The sequence below is a fragment of the Cnephaeus nilssonii genome (genome assembly GCF_951640355.1).
Source record: "Cnephaeus nilssonii genome assembly, chromosome: 16".
In the NCBI taxonomy this organism is placed as follows: domain Eukaryota; kingdom Metazoa; phylum Chordata; class Mammalia; order Chiroptera; family Vespertilionidae; genus Cnephaeus; species Cnephaeus nilssonii.
In genome coordinates this window covers 62,416,437-62,428,086 of record NC_137087.1, presented here as the reverse complement: position 1 = coordinate 62,428,086, position 11,650 = coordinate 62,416,437, and the positions used below count along the sequence as shown (strand labels likewise).

The 11,650-nt window shown below is 55.2% G+C and overlaps 1 protein-coding gene across 2 annotated transcripts; it reads right to left on the bottom strand.

Annotated features, from left to right (window-relative positions):
* Positions 1-115: 115 nt before the first annotated feature.
* On the bottom strand, positions 116-10,480 carry NSMCE4A (NSE4 homolog A, SMC5-SMC6 complex component). 2 transcript variants are annotated; one of them, XM_079793624.1, is made up of 11 exons: positions 10,134-10,480; positions 9,481-9,561; positions 8,268-8,398; positions 5,996-6,147; positions 4,316-4,415; positions 3,592-3,682; positions 3,123-3,217; positions 2,033-2,081; positions 1,288-1,382; positions 1,114-1,199; positions 116-276 (listed from the first exon to the last, which is right to left on the bottom strand). In XM_079793624.1, exons 1-10 carry the CDS (start codon positions 10,417-10,419, stop codon positions 1,116-1,118), a joined length of 1,164 nt encoding a protein of 387 aa, XP_079649750.1. In that variant the 5' UTR covers positions 10,420-10,480; the 3' UTR covers positions 116-276; positions 1,114-1,115. The 2 variants fall into 2 exon arrangements, with proteins under 2 accessions (XP_079649750.1, XP_079649751.1); XM_079793625.1 differs by having other exon boundaries at positions 9,484-9,561; positions 10,134-10,475.
* Between the last annotated feature and the right edge of the window lie 1,170 nt (positions 10,481-11,650).

Here is an 11,650-nt window from a genome sequence, read left to right as displayed (position 1 = left end):
CCATAATGATGTGTAGGCCACTGCCTGCCGATCTAGAACTTGCCGTGGGACAGGCCTGGAGAAGGAAGACACTCTCCTGATAGCAGAACAAAGAGGAACTACGACTATTTGTGAATATGGCAGTGAATTTCCTTTAATCAAAGACAACCATGACAAATCCATAAACTATCAAAAGCTACAGTTTACTAAAAACAACCTGCCTTTAAAAATGTTCAATCATACAATATATACAATGCATGCTGCTTTCCTTTCTGGATTTCACTATCCATTTGAGTCCTAAAAGGGGGGAGGGGGAAATAGCTGGTTAACAGTTTATAAATCAAAAGGTGACTTAACATACATGAATGCAACCTGAGAGCTAGCCCTCCTCAGTGCATAGGCCCGGTTCACCCATCACACACCTACCTTGTGTCCATACTCCCCTCTCCCTCAGGATCCCAGAACAAAAGCAGCTCAGTTAACTGAGGCACATTGAAGAGTTTACATTTTAACTCTTAAAATCACAGAATACTTGAGCTAGAAAAAGAAACCTCCCACTTTATGGAATAGGTTTATAGATCTGTCAGTAAGGCAACTGTGTGAGCAGGCGACTTGCCCGCCATCGTAAAGGGGCGGAGCCGGCGGAGTCCAGGTCTCCGAGGCCCCACAGCTGCTTGCAGAAGCCAGATCACCCCTGAGCCTTGCTTGCCGCAATGCTCTCCTTCACAGAAAGGCAGGATTCCCTCACCGCATCGCTCATTTGAGAAATGGCCATTTCCTAACTTCATTTTGAGGTGATCCTCCTCTTCTGCTTCGTACCCACAAAGTAAGCAAAGCTAACGGGACACTGAAGCAAACCCATGGAGGCTTCCATAGTCACTGATGTACCGCTGTGTCGTGTAGGGTTAGAAAAGCCAAGCCAGGAACTAACGGCTCTGCCTCTACCGACGGCCCGCCGAGGATCAGCAAGGCCACTGGTCCGAAGGGGACCCTCCACAGGGCCTGCCCGGCCTCTGTCACCAGCACAGGGAGGCAATGGGCAGCAAGACCCACACTTCCCCAGAATGGGCCCGACGGGATGGCCGGACGCCAGGAGCGTTTGCTAAAAGCCCCGGCTGCCCCCAGGAGCCTTACCTTCAGCTGCCGTCAGCACTCAGGCTCTGCCGGCTCGGGCCGGAGACAATCACGGGCTCCGAGATCTCAAAGGTCCTCACAATCTCCTGCAGAGCAAAGAACAGGTGGGCACCGGGCTTACGAACAAGGTCTAGGCGAGGCCGGACCACCTGTGGGCAATGGGCGGAGCTTTACCTCCCAGTCGCGGTAACTCAAAGCTATAATCCCTTGATTCCTGATTTGGGTGTTTTGGTCAATGCCCTCACTTTCCTCATTAATAGTAACAGGCTCTGTTTGAAAGACAAAAGTTTTCAAAGGTTATTCAATCAGAAGAGGTAAGCTACACAGGAACGGATGAATAACAGGAACGAAACCTGTATCAAGAAGATGATTCTAATACTACCTACTGATTGGGACTTATGCATCACTGAGTCGTAATGTTATTATAGTAGCAAGTCATCCATTTGTTTCCATTAAAAAAATGCAGTCGAGTAACACATTCTACCACTGGGAAACCCTGCATCTCGGCGTAGCAACCATGGAGCTGCGCCCTGGCGGGCTTCACTCTCTACCTTCACAGGAGCAATCACTCAACTAAGAATGAAAGACCCTCTCAGGGAGAGAAGGAGCTGGCATCAGGAGAAAATAGGAAGAAAACTACAAAAATAACTGCAATTACCAACTTTCTAAATTAAGATTTGAGGGAAATTATACGATTTTTTGTTCCTCTTGACAGCAGATGTGGAACCAAATCAGTGATGTAGAAGAACCCATTCTTTTAAACCACGGCCACGTTTTCAGTATTTCCAGTTGAGCCAGATACAGCATTACAAGAGTTTGTTTCCTAACGTGAAAGCTCCCTTACTTAGTAAAATGCATAAACTCTAGTACCAAATAAATTTTCTCTAAAACTAATTTTTCTGAACATAGGATCATTTACCTATTATTGGCAGTCGGTCTTGGTCAAGTTTTATTCTTGCAAAACCATCCTAAAACACAAAAAAATGATTTTAGAAGACTACAATTTAGAGCCCATAACCACTGGATAAAAAAATTACTCAGAAAGTTCTATATCTCAGACAAGGAAACTGTAACAACAGTGAGGCGAGTACATGGACAAGACCAGAACTTTCTTCTTTCCACGCCTCCCAGGCCTCTCAGCTTTCCTACCCGACACGCCTCCACCCCAGGATCTCGTGAACTGAACTGTCTGCCTCTTTAACCGATATATGTATTTTTTGCATACTCACATTTTATTGTGCATAATTCTATCATTTACCATTGACAAAATATGCCTAATATCATTTCTGGGAAAACTTTAGTTAACGCAAGATTTTTTTGTCTCAGGTTAAGATCACATTCATCTTACATGTGCTGGAAAGCAATCCGATAAGGCACAGACAGTCTAAGCAATCTCCACAGCACTTCACCTCCTTTAAAACAATTTCTCGCTCAGAGCTACCAGACTGCTGTACGACCTCCTCCATGCCCCTCACTCCACTGCACCGACTGAGTGTTGCCACACCCACTTCGTCACTCTCTGTAGACACAGGGTGGGCAAAAGCAGAATGCCAGTGTTCATGTGGAAAACACAACAAATAGTAATCCAGGGCGCTCACAACCATAAGCCTCCTTCGGCCCACCTCGCACATTACATCATCAGTTTTTAGGAGAGTACGTGATAGGCCACCTGGCCCTCCCTGAGGCTCCTAGACAACAAGAAGGAGATTCTTATATCACACGACAGCTATCGGATGCAGGGCGTGTAACGTGGACACCACAGTGCTCTCTAACCCATAGTTCCATGTTCACATTCTGCCGATCCTTTCACTAAAATTCTAAACAGAAAAGCAAGCACCTAAATTTTGGACTTGTTTTAGCCGTTGTTTCTGCCTCCAGGTCAGTTCCTATTTTCGACAGTGGGTCTACATTCACACTGCTAAGTACAAACCCCTCTGCCAGCTCCCTCCACCGTTTTTATTATTTATTTTTTAAAAGCTCATAAAAGCAATTGGAGAAGTATGTCTTACCCTTACGATGAAGGAGACGTGAAAGATGTTTTCCACCGTTCGAGGGAAAGAATGTGGGTCGACCACAAAGTCAAAGAAGGACATAGGAGTGTCGGCTACAGACAGAGGAGGAGAGATTCTTCAGCACGGGGTGTGGCTGCTGCGCACCACTAAGCCCAACCTCCGTGCCTGCTGTGGGGTGCGAACACATACGACCCTTCTGGGGGCAGTTTGGCAAATCTGTTAAAACCAGGCATGGCCCCTGGGCCCACCCGCCCCCAAAAGCTGTCCTACAAAAATATTAGCAGCTGTGGACAAAGTCAGGCCCCGCTTCTTCACTCTCGCCATTACAGGGGTGAAGGCTGTAAAGGACTCACTGGCCTGCTGCAGAGGGGCTGGCCAAGCTGTCTACGACACAGCCGTACCGTGGGAGCCACGGACAAGAATAAGGGGATCCCTTGCACTGAGAGGAACTCGGCGGCATACTTACGATCTTCTCGGAAGTATGTCTGCAGCAACCCTAAGATCCTTTCGACTTCCTTTTCCGTGGCTTCCTGATGAGATTCTTCCATTCTTTTTAGCTGAAAACATAAAGTCGTCATCAAGCCGGCTGACCGCGGCGAGCCTCTCGCCCTTCCCCACGCGACTCCTCTAAGCGTCTCTCCCAGGCTAAGAGTGTTTATCGCCGTCTTAAAGCTCACAGAGCTTTTCAGGAACATTCCACATTCGTTACCGAGGAGCAACATGACCAAACCAACCACCTTCAGGTTGAGTATAAAATAGCACATCACAAAAGGGGACTTTAGAATAGCGGTCACAACCGGGAGGGGTTTGGCCTCTGGGGACATGTGCCAATATGTGGCTGCCACCCCTGGGTGGGGAGGAAAGATGCTACTGGCATCCCGTGGGAAGAGGCCAGTGATGCTGCTAAACATCCCAAATGCGTCAGACAGCCCCTCCCACAGGAACTCTCCACCCCCACGTGTTGGCAGTAGGAGGCTGAGAAACCCTGGCTGAGAACTGACCTGAAGTACTGGCTGCGTTAAGACTAAGACAAATGGCCAATCCAATAAAAGGTTTAGAGGCTCAAATAACACGGTTAGCTAAGTGATTCCAGACCCTAAGGGCTAGAAAAGATGGCCAAACTGCATGTCCATTGTACCAATGGCTATTTCCACGTCAGGTGCTTTTAAAATGCAAGGTTTAGGACAAACCTGGACAGGCATTTCCCGCTCCTTCTCCGACGCACAGATCCTCCTGGGGCGCTCGGCGCGCGGCTTTGGCACAGGGCACTCTCCTTGGATGGAGCCCAACCTAATGGAAAAGGTGCTCAGGTCTTTTCTGGTTCATTTCTAAATAAACTCACTCACTACTGAGAGCGGTCCCCCGGGGCGCTCAGACCAGACCGGCATCAGCGAGGCAGGAGCGCCACCAGACCAGGCCTGGTCGGGCCTGTGACACATTCCTGCCCCGTTTCCCCGTGCTCCCCGCGCTCCGCTTCGCCTGGGCTCCCTCCTCGCCCTGCACGGTTTGCCCTGAGCAGTAGTCGCTGACCCTGCCTCTGGTCCTGCACGGGCTGCTGTCTGGCAGAGACGGGGAAGGGTGAGCACATGGGGAAGGGGAATGGCTCCCGTGGGTACAAGCCTTCGGACAGGTGTGCGGGGGAGGCCCACGCGCGGACCACAGCACACCTGTCTTAGGCTAACTGCGCGAGCAGAGACCCTGGGCTTCCTGTCCACTACCTCCCAAAAGGCCCAATGCAGACGGAGCTACAGCAATAGACGCATCAGGCAGAGGCCGAGCCCCCAAGAATCCAGACGCTGTGGCCCCTACCCTTGGGCAACCAAAGGACAGTGTAGGCAGGTGTGTCTCGTGCACTGTAGGTCCCACGTGGAGACGGAGCACCACCGTGCGGGGACACGTGGCCCTACACTCAGCTCCGCTGCAGGAGCGCCTGGAGGCTCCCAGTTGGGGCCTGAGGGAGAACAAGCCTCGCAGCTGGGAGGTGGGAGGACACGAGGCCAGGGAAGAGCCGTCGCGGGCACAGGGCTGTGCAGTGCGCCGCGGCGGGAGCGGCTGGCTGGTGACTAAAGGGCGACACTGCCCGCGGCCAGCCGTACCCCTAGGACTGACAGAGCCCAGCCCTCAGCAGCAGAACAAAGCCCTGGACTCCGTCCCACAGTGAAGAGGCCGACCTTCGCACCCTCACAGAGAAAGGGGTCTGGGCAGGTGCCTGTCCCCACGCAGACCCACAGGGCCCCTCAGCCTGCCACTGAGACACCACAGTCTCAAGGTTCTGAGGGGACTCAGGACACAGACACCCAGGCCCCGCCTCATGAGGAAGAAACAAGGGGCCCTGGGGAAGGTGCCTCCCGGCACAAGATCCCCGCTTTGCATTCGTCTCACAAAGAGCCCTCCGAGGGTGGGCTGAGCAGGAAGTTAAGACAGAAATGAGTGCATTTGAGGAGAGAGAAAAACTTCGAAATCAGAGCTGTATCCAAAACTGAACTGGGCCGGTCACATGGCAGTGACTCCAACAGCCTTCCAACATAGGATAGTAACCACCCGAGAGGGAACGTGTGACACACGCACGTCGCACGTGTTCGTCTCACGGTGCCGTGAGAGGCATCGTGTCCCTCAGAGGACCATACAGATGAGACAAAGCGGGCCCGACGCATGGGCTCGAGGCTCCCTCACCGTCAGGAGGTCCTGCCCTCAGCCTTTCCTGCCGCAGTCCAACCCACACCAAGACTTTACGGGCTTTCCAGCCAGTTTAGTCTCTAACCATGGCTCCCGGTCGTCACCTCTGCAGCACCAAGTAACTTCTGTCCCTACATTCAAACACACGTAAGGTCTGTCAATGGCTGGCCTTCGGGTTTTTAAAAGGGCCTTACAGGAAGTGGAATGTATGGGTTTTATTAAAGGTGTTTTCTGCCGTTTTGCCTGATATTCTCCAGGAGTCGTAGACTATGAACTCAAAGTCCGGGCTGTCATCGTCACGGACCAGCTCTTCGGCTTCCAGCGGGTTCACGCCCATGTGTGTCAGCTGCAGAACGAAGGGAAAAGCCCGTTAAGCCACAGCGACCATTCACACGCCCTCTTCTCTCAGCGTTCACAGGCCGCAGGCACGTGTCCGTGTGCAGACGCGCCGGCTGCACTTCTTAGGACAAAGATCATTTACTGACAAATTCCCATTTTCAAAAGCACCTGCTGTGGCAGGAGACGTTCCTCCGTGCATGAGGGCTGTGGGGAGAGGTGAGCGGCGTTGACCCAGGGTTCTCGACCCTCCCTGGGGACACCTTTGTGTGTCACAGCTGGATGTGGGGTTCTCCCAGCATCCAGTGGGTGGAGGCCAGGGATGCTGCCAACATCCTCCCTGGTCCAGGCCCCACAGCAAAGACTGACCCAGCCCCAAATGGCCCCGGAGCCAGACGGGAACCCGGCTCTGGCCCACACAGGCTGTGGGCTAGGGTCACACGCAGCTCATCTGTAAAATCCTAGCACGCTGTGCCGGCATAGATATGCAGTCACGCCCCACCAAACGCTCCAATGCAACAAGGAAGCTGAGCTGTGTTGGGATTCTCATTTTTGTCTGATCCCTGACCCTGCTCAGCGTGGTCTCAGCACCCAGAGGCCGGGCCCCTGAAACCCTCCTCAGCACCCAGAGGCCAGGCCCCTGAAACCCTCCTCAGCACCCAGAGGCCAGGCCCCTGAAACCCTCCTCAGCACCCAGGGGCCGGTGGGCACGGGGGAGCGTGGCCCAGCGGCAAGCCGCCTTCCTGGGAGAGCTGGCAGGAGTGTGTCTTCTCTCCTACGAGCTCTAGAAAAGGCTACACGCCATCTTTGCTAGGAGAGCACATGGTTGTTACATTACACGATTATCAGTGTCCAGAGGTTATCAAACTAAAATGCTAACAACACACAGAAACAATCGTCAAAAAGTCCTCGAGAGCTTAACCCTACAGAAGGCAACCAACTCGGAGGAAAGAGGCTGCTCGAAGCAGGTCAGAGGTCAGCCCCTCCATCTCCTCCCTCCCTCCCCCCTCCCCCCTCCCTCGCCTCTGACCACCACCCACTTGTAAGGGATGTCCCAACTCCTGTCTGGTCAAATCCGCCGCCTTTTCTTTACCGTTGATCGGCTCTATACTTGGTGTCCCACTTGGGAAGGTCTTCCCCACGTGGATGCTAGACAGCTGTTAATTCAGGGTTTTTATGGGATGCTTTCAGACTTCTGGGATTTACTTTGATAGGTTATTTGAAGTACAGAGCTTTATCCTGATAAATAAAAGTAATTTTTAAAAAGATGACCCAACATCAGGTCACTTTACTGAGCGGTACTTGAGTGTGCCTTTTAAAAGACGCACTAACTTCAAAATAAAAAGGTTTTTTAAAAACAGAGAAAAATGTAAGATTTGAAATTTAAGTATTTTAAATTTTTAAAAAATTCTAAGGTTTTAAGAACAACAAGCACCTCATACCTTCACAAACAGTGAATTTATCTGGTCAGATCTCATGGTACTAAATCACGTAATAACATTTAACACACGTCCAGACGGAAGGTCACTGACCCGCAGAGACGCTAGGCAGAGGTGAGCACAGAGCAGGATAAAAAAAGAACAGGAGACAGAAGGTCTCGCTGTGCTTGCTGGGGCAGATCCGTCACGGAGAAGTTCCACCATTTCAGGTAACAACAACCCCTCAAACTCATTAAGAGGCAAAGCAAAATAAATAAAACAACAGGGAAAAAAAAAAAAGAACCCCACCAAAAACAAACAAATCCCAATCGTATCCATATGGTTCTGAAATATCATATTCTCAGACTGACTAACACCCGCCCACCAGCCCTGACTGGTCGCTGGCGAGCCTGCCCCCGCAGTCCTGGGCAAAGGTCCCTGTCACCAAGAATAAACTGGAAACTTAATGAGCTGAGCGGGGACTGAGGAAACAGCGTGGCCATTTGTGCCCGGACAGCCCGGAGCCTCAGAAGCTGCGATTCCCAGCTGCTCTGAGCTCCGGCCCAGGGCCCAGCCCAGCTCTCTTGTCACTCTCACTTGGTGAGGTCTCTTGCAAGAACTCTGAAGTGACAGCTACTTGCACATGGACAGAAGCAGAGCAGACAATTGGATGACAAAACTTTTTTTAAATGTTCTGTCGCTTTGAACTTACGAGAGTCTCCACGTATCTTAACATATCAAACGAGTTCAGATCGGAACGCAGCTGCTTGGCCTTCTCTTTGCCCAGATCTGAAGCCAGAACAAGAAAGTGGGCATCCAGCACGGCTTCCCTGGCTCGGGACACTGTTCAGGAGAGACATGGGTTACACCGTCCGCCTGCGGCCCCTGTGTTTCCAACCAGCAGGCGGCACTTCCCAGCCGACCACCCACCCATCTCGCTGGAAACACTGGCTCAGCGCCCAGCTCGCCACACTCTGGAAGCAAAGCCGACCAGTCTCCCTAATAGCCAGCCGCCTCCCCTTCTACTCCCGGGAACCGAACCACCACCTTTCGTCTCCGCGGTCTAACAAAGCCTGCTTCACAGAGGGCTTTCCCTCGACTCCAACAAGCCAGCCCCGCCACTGTCACCACGTGGGCAGGGGCAGGTCAGACTGCACGCCCACTGCGCGCTGACTGGGCCCACTGCGCACTGACTGGCAATCCGTAGTGGTCAAGGAGCCTGGGCTGAAACAGGGTGAGGGCCAGGCATCTCAGGTGCCACCCTGCAGGTGGCGAGCAGTGACCTCTCAGGACGGACAATCCAAAAAGATCGGACAGAGGACATGGGATTAAAGATAAGCTACTGCACACCGGCCGTGTGGATTCCAGGTCAGGACACATGCCTGAGTTTCGGCTCCATCCCCAGTAGGGGGTGTGCAAGAGGCAGCTGATCCATGATTCTCATCATTGATGTTTTTCTCTCTCTCCCTTCCTCTCTGAAATCAATAAAGAATACATTTTTAAAAAAATATAAGCTACAGTGAGCAATTTAAATAAAAGGAGACAAGGGGAATGGGAGGGAGACTGAGGAGGAAGCTTGGGGCGAGGAGGGGAGCAGCCACTGAGGCAGTGGGGCTGAGGGTGGGTTCTGGGCCCCGGACTGGGTGTGGAAAGAGGCGCTGGGAACACACAAAGGCCGAGCGGAAAGGAAGCCCGGGAGATGCCCCCCAGGGCCAAGTTCACAGCAGAACTGGACGCTCCCTGGGATGGGGACCCGGCCGACCCCCGCTTCTAGAGGCTGGTTCCAGGAACGGTTTGGTGTCAACACATGGGCTCTGATATGAAAAGAACTAAGCCAGCCCCCAAGCACCTGACAGCGAAGAGCGGCCGCAGAGAAAGCGAGGGGCCGGGGCAGGAAAGGCGCTAGAAGGAAATAAAGAAGAAACCACCTCCATTGAACAGGGTGTTGGCCTCCTCCAGGACCTCGGTCAGCCTGTCGCTGGCGTTCAGGATGTCCTCCCGGTTTTCTGTTTCAAAAACACACACACTGGGCAGTGGGCCGGCCACCCCCCGCAGCGGGCCAGACGCGCCCGCCCCGCCCCACGCCTCCGCGCCGGCCTCGTTTGAACCAAAAAGGCGCCTTGGAGAGGGCTGCGCCCCAGGCGACGGGGACTCAGGGGAGCGGCTCCCTCCACCCCGCCCGCAGCCTGACGCTCGCAGCCTCGGGGCAGGCGGACGGGGCGGTCCTCGAACTCGGCGAGCCCCGGAGCCCGCGGGCCACACGCCGCGCAAGGGACCCGCGCAGGTGACAGTTCTCCCGGGCTGACCCCCCGCCCCCTCCGCCCGGCCGGCGGGCTCGGCCTCCGCGGTGCAGTCCCGCCGGGGACCCGCCCCCGCAAGGTCGTGCGGCCCGAAGGACCCGAGGGATGCGGGGGCCCCTTGGGGAGCCCCTTGGGGAGCCGCCCCCGCAAGGTCGTGCGGCCCGAGGGACACGAGGGATGCGGGGGCCCCTTGGGGAGCCGCCCGAGGCGCCGCCGAGCAGCCGCCCCGCCTGCACCCCGCGCCCCCGCCCCGACCCCCGTGCCCCGCCCCGCCTTACGCTGCACCGAGTTGATGAGCGCCCGGTACTGGTGGCGGATCTGGCGGCACAGGCCGTGGTCCGTCTCCGCCTCCAGGCTCGCGGGGTCCAGCAGCTCGTCCCCCGAGTCCGACGGCTCCCCGTCATCCAGGCTCGGGCGCTCCGGGGCCTCCCTGCGCGCGGGCGCGGCGCCACGGCGGGACCCCAGCGGGGAACGGGACCGGGAGCGGGAGCGGGGGCGCCCCCGGTGCGGCTCGCGGGCCCGGCCCCGGCCCTCCGGCCGCCGCCCGCTGCTGTCCCCCGACATTGCCGCGCCGCCACCTCGGGCGGAAGTTCGCGCCAGAAACTGAAACCCTGAGCCGCGAGCGCGCTCCCCGCGGGTCGGCCGGGGTCGCCGGCGCACAGCGCCGCCCATGGCCGGAGGCCGGCACTGCAGCGGCCGGAGCGGCGCGCACGGTCAGAGCGCCCCTTGAGGCAACTCAGGGAACCACAGGGGCCGCGAGCCCTCCGCTTAGCCTCTGTGGGCTGAGACCCACGCACGGGCGCAGGTCCCCGCGCCCACCCCACCAGGCTTCCGGGGTCCCTGGCGCCCCAGCACCCGGCCACGGCCTGGCACGTCCTGGGCACGCAGCGCCCCTTCTACCTGCGTGTCCGCACCATGCAGTGTACGTTTGTGACTGACTCTCAAGCTAAAACATTCAAAAATACGTGGCACGGGTGGGATTACATGCAGTATAGTTTCAAAGACAAATGTGTAAATTCCATTCCGTGCATTTTGGCTTTTACTGCAAATGTTGTTTTCCCAAAGTTCTCTTTGGTGCCGAGAACACATTTCCTCACAGGAGCAACATGACCACAGAGGCCTGCACAAATTTCAGTTTCTGCATCATGCCTGCTATTCACTGCGCCTGGCACCGAGACCCCACTCCACCCTACTCACCTGGTCTCAGGAAGGTTTCTCTGTCCCCTGCTTCGCTGGGTAGACAGATGGCAGGTGCGACTGAGTTCCCACCAATACCCCCACTTGCATCCAGCACCTCTGGGCTTTTTCTCGCTTCCCCTCGCTCCACCTTTAGGATTCTCTCCTCAACAGTGAGAAACCTGGTCACTATGACTGTGACTATACCTACCCACGTGCCCATCCCTTTTTAAAAATGTATGTTTTTGTTGGTTTCAGAGATGAAGGGAGAGTGAGATGGAAACATCCATAACGACAGAATCATTGACTGGTTGCCTCCTGCACACCCCACATTGGGGAGCGAGCTGCAGGGAGTCCCTGAGCCACGTGGCCCGCACTCCCCACTGAGCAGCCTGCCTGGCGGGCCCACAGCAGGGTCGCTGCCCAGGAGCCCCCGGGGAGCGGGAGCCAGGGCCGAGGCGCAGACACGGGGAAGGATCACCCTGTGGGCCCTGCAGGGAGCTTCCCTGGTTTCAGGCCGCTCTGCCGTCCAGCGCTGGCCTCCCGTCCTGCTCCCCCCCCCCCCCTCGGGGCTCACTGACATTCGGAAGGGACAGCTTGGTGTTATGAGGTCAGTAGA

Coding starts and splice junctions, on each gene's coding strand:
- NSMCE4A (XM_079793624.1), bottom strand. CDS start 10,419: ATGTCGGGGGACAGCAGCGGGCGGCGGCCGGAGGGCCGGGGCCGGGCC. Junction 4,416..5,995: donor ACCCATACATTCCACTTCCT/GTAAGGCCCTTT, acceptor CTTTTCCATTAG/GTTGGGCTCCATCCAAGGAG. Junction 3,218..3,591: donor GACATACTTCCGAGAAGATC/GTAAGTATGCCG, acceptor CTCTGTCTGTAG/CCGACACTCCTATGTCCTTC.